This window comes from Perkinsus marinus (assembly GCF_000006405.1).
Source record: "Perkinsus marinus ATCC 50983 genomic scaffold scf_1104296975954, whole genome shotgun sequence".
NCBI lineage: Eukaryota > Perkinsozoa > Perkinsida > Perkinsidae > Perkinsus > Perkinsus marinus.
The window spans coordinates 2,234-5,418 of NW_003200591.1; the positions used below are offsets into that span (position 1 = coordinate 2,234).

The 3,185-nt window shown below is 52.2% G+C and overlaps 4 protein-coding genes and 1 non-coding gene across 5 annotated transcripts; all 5 read right to left on the minus strand.

Annotated features, from left to right (window-relative positions):
- Window positions 1-371: 371 nt before the first annotated feature.
- On the minus strand, window positions 372-444 carry Pmar_PMAR011243. Its single transcript has one exon. It is a non-coding gene; the product is annotated as a tRNA-Arg (tRNA).
- A 60-nt stretch (window positions 445-504) lies between these two features.
- Window positions 505-992, minus strand: Pmar_PMAR011244 (hypothetical protein; the record flags this gene model as incomplete). Its single annotated transcript, XM_002764923.1, has 3 exons — window positions 505-603; window positions 682-823; window positions 871-992. The coding sequence occupies 3 exons, from the start codon at window positions 990-992 to the stop codon at window positions 505-507; spliced, it is 363 nt and encodes a 120-aa protein (XP_002764969.1).
- Window positions 993-1,081: 89 nt separating this feature from the next.
- On the minus strand, window positions 1,082-1,266 carry Pmar_PMAR011245 (vps901 protein, putative; the record flags this gene model as incomplete). The annotated part of the gene is made up of 1 exon (XM_002764924.1): window positions 1,082-1,266. A coding segment is annotated over one exon (185 nt), but the record flags the coding sequence as incomplete, so codon positions are not given.
- A 22-nt stretch (window positions 1,267-1,288) lies between these two features.
- Window positions 1,289-2,384, minus strand: Pmar_PMAR011246 (hypothetical protein; the record flags this gene model as incomplete). The annotated part of the gene is made up of 5 exons (XM_002764925.1): window positions 1,289-1,429; window positions 1,477-1,656; window positions 1,700-1,808; window positions 1,854-1,920; window positions 2,015-2,384. 5 exons carry the CDS (start codon window positions 2,382-2,384, stop codon window positions 1,289-1,291), a joined length of 867 nt encoding a protein of 288 aa, XP_002764971.1.
- Window positions 2,385-2,506: 122 nt separating this feature from the next.
- On the minus strand, window positions 2,507-3,163 carry Pmar_PMAR011247 (26s proteasome regulatory subunit s3, putative; the record flags this gene model as incomplete). The annotated part of the gene is made up of 4 exons (XM_002764926.1): window positions 2,507-2,608; window positions 2,667-2,802; window positions 2,852-2,961; window positions 3,013-3,163. Coding segments are annotated over 4 exons (499 nt in total), but the record flags the coding sequence as incomplete, so codon positions are not given.
- Window positions 3,164-3,185: the final 22 nt, after the last annotated feature.

Sequence of the window (3,185 nt, forward strand, 5' to 3'; positions counted from 1 at the left end):
ATCTCGGTGGGACTCGAACCCACCATCTTTGGTTCCGAAGACCAACGCCTTATCCATTAGGCCACGAGACCAACGAGTTTGAGATTTATCCCACTATCTCGTCACTACGCGCAACACTGACTTAACGGCACACATGATTTCGCATTCGAGACGCTGAATAGATCACAAAACTCTTGCTCCTCATAGAGGGGCCTCCATTACATAGTGTTTTCAATGAGGTCAATTCATTGGAGATCGTTCGTTGGCAGACCAACAATCTTCTTGTACCCTTAGCCTCAGCATGTATCCCGACGAGTCACAAGGGTATACAATCAACATCGACATCTGTAAGGCCAGTGGCATCCGTATATGGGCGCTTCCCGGCGTGGAGACGATCTCGATGGGACTCGAACCCATAGTCTTTGGTTCCGAAGACCAACGCCTTATCCATTAGGCCACGAGACCAATAAAGTTGAGATTTATCCCACCATCTCTTTACTACGCGCAACATTGACTATGCCTTTTTCACTGTTCACTGATCATGTCCCTCCTCACACATAGTTTCTCATCCAACACTCGGAATAGATCACAGAACTCTTGCTGTTCGTCGAGGAGCTGCCGGACCTGAGTCCCTGTAGATGAAACCCGACTCGGCACAACTCCAGCACGGGGGTGGTAACTTGTTCGCTGCTGGTAGCTTACTTGGCGAAGTGTGAGATCCTCAGCGTCTTTGACTTGTGACGCGATCCCAGGCTTCCTGTCTTTCAGAAGAGGTCTGATGTCCCGATCGAGAACCACGCCCCAGTCCAGACAGATGTCAGGCCCTGAGTCCGGGTGTGGGAAGCTGAATGGGAGGGTCGATCATTGCCGTAGGATCCCGCCGGCGCTCACCCTTGCTGCTCGAGAGCCGCCCTACACTTAGAGCGATATTCATCGGCCCCCTGGCCTGGGGTCAGCCCGGCTATGCTGGTATGCGTGACGCTAGTCACGAATGCTACTGCAGAGGTGAGCATTGTGAAGTAGTAACCGTCTTCACCCGAGGACAGTCGTTGAGGAGGCCTGCAACCCAACTCCCGAATAATGCTGCTTTCCGCTCACCCACCTGAAGGCTTGTATAAAATTGATGTTGCTTCTTAGTCGAGAAGGCCTAGCCTTGATGAGTACCCAAATAAGTATCGGCAAGATGTCATCCGCAGATCCTCCATCACTTGATTCAAGCGTACGCGTAATCACCCGACAGCAGTTGAGCAAGCACACCAGCTTGTCTCGAGGAGCACGGTACTTAGACTGTGACACCAGATGTGTAGGACTACTCTATTGAGGTTACCATCAAGGCAAGCTGTTTGACAGCCATATCTAGCTCATCCTCATCGATCTTGGGCCCCTCGAGATGTCGAGTGAGGGACAGCCAGTTGAGAGCAGCGAGCTTCCTATCCAACGCTGCATCCGCCTGACCACGGAGACTTGCCCCTGATCAGTGCCACCAGCAGTCTCTACATCCCTGTCCCGGGGGTCCACATCGAACAACAGACGGCGGGGCTCTCGGGCCGCCTCTTGCTCGTCAGCGGAGACGGGGGCATCCATCTCCAGGACGACAAACTTCTCCAATGCCTCACATGCATCATGCCTCCTATCCGGGCCAGCCTTGTCCAGGGGTGGCGAGGCAAGGAGCCCACTCTAAGTAGTTCATCTTAGATGATGGGCGCAACACTTTCGCTACTTCAAGTGATGAGAGGAATTTGTGCAGCATCCTGCTAGCCCGCTGCCTCGACAAGCCTCTTTCCTCCGACGGGGGCCACTTCCGCTTCAACGAGGCTACCCTCTCGAACCTATTACAGTCACTATGATAGCCAGTCGCTGATAGCTCTACCTACACCAGCTTGCGTCCTAGGGTAGGATGCTCATGCAGGAGATCTAGGAAGGCCTTGAAGCCCAGAGGATCTGAGTACTACACCTAGACCCCTCCCCGGGGGCTCATCAGTTAGCCCAGTCTCTGGTACGACCTTCACGCCGCGCCCGTTGTTTATACCCTTACCATTGTTTATCTCCTCATTCTCCTTCACTGGTACCTCTTCACTTCTCCTATGCCTCATCCAAGCTACAGGTTGCTGCACTCTATTCAACACACCACTGAGTATCCCTCCCCTGCCTCCTCCTCCTTCTTCCCTCTCGGGTGAGCAACAGGCAGCAGCATCCACTGTAGAGCTAGCCACAGTGAGGTCCACTATTCTAGGACCAACTCCCTCCTCACTGCTTCCCTCAGTCACTGCAGGAGCTTCGTTGATCAATAGATCAACATCATCTTCTTCATCATCCTCATCAGCCAATATAGCATCCACCTTGGAAATCGCGGCTGAGGATACGACCGGTTCATCCTCCTCCTCCCCTGCTGTTGGTGAGGTCATTATGCAGTGAGCTACTCCACCATTGCTACCACATTGACCACGCTACACCAAAGGCACTTAACTCACTCAGCAGAAAAGTCTTTAGGGATGGGCAGCAGCATCACGAGAAACAAGTATGCTGACTAGAAATCGAGGTCGTCATCATCATCCAGATCCGACCCATCGAGCTCCAACAACTGGGCCAACTCGTCGGCGTCGTTACTTGCGTTGTTGTTGCTCTTCAGCTGAAGTAGAGAAATAGAGAGTAATCAGAAGGTCTCCGGTTCTACCCCGGCAACTTACCATAGAAGTATCAGCATATTGCATAGCTTTGACCGTCTCCGTATGTAGTTGCAAACAGAAGGCTATACGCTTGTGTAAGTGTCGTTGCGGGCTCGAACCAGAGTACCCGTCAGTGCTCCACGACGACTGCATGAAGCTGAGCAACATTAAGAATAGATAACCCCTAGGCATCACAGTGGACCTACTCCCCATCATCATCAATAGTGGCGTCAATAACACCATCAGCAATGGCCTTACTAACAACTCCAGCGGCCTCTTCTCGACTATTCAAGCCAAGCTTCTGCATCACCTCCTCCTAATACCACCACCACCATCAGCAGCAGTGATAACCCCCCTTCAGACTCACCATAGGGACCTTGCTATAGCTAAGGTTGATGCCACGAAGGCCAGCCTTTATAACATTGTGGTGGAGTCGGCCAATCAAGCTGAGTGTGCCATCCTTACGCAGCTCGCTACAGTGAGCTTCCACGATGCTTTCAAACTCGTTGACCGATCCCCTACAGAGAATACATCATCCAA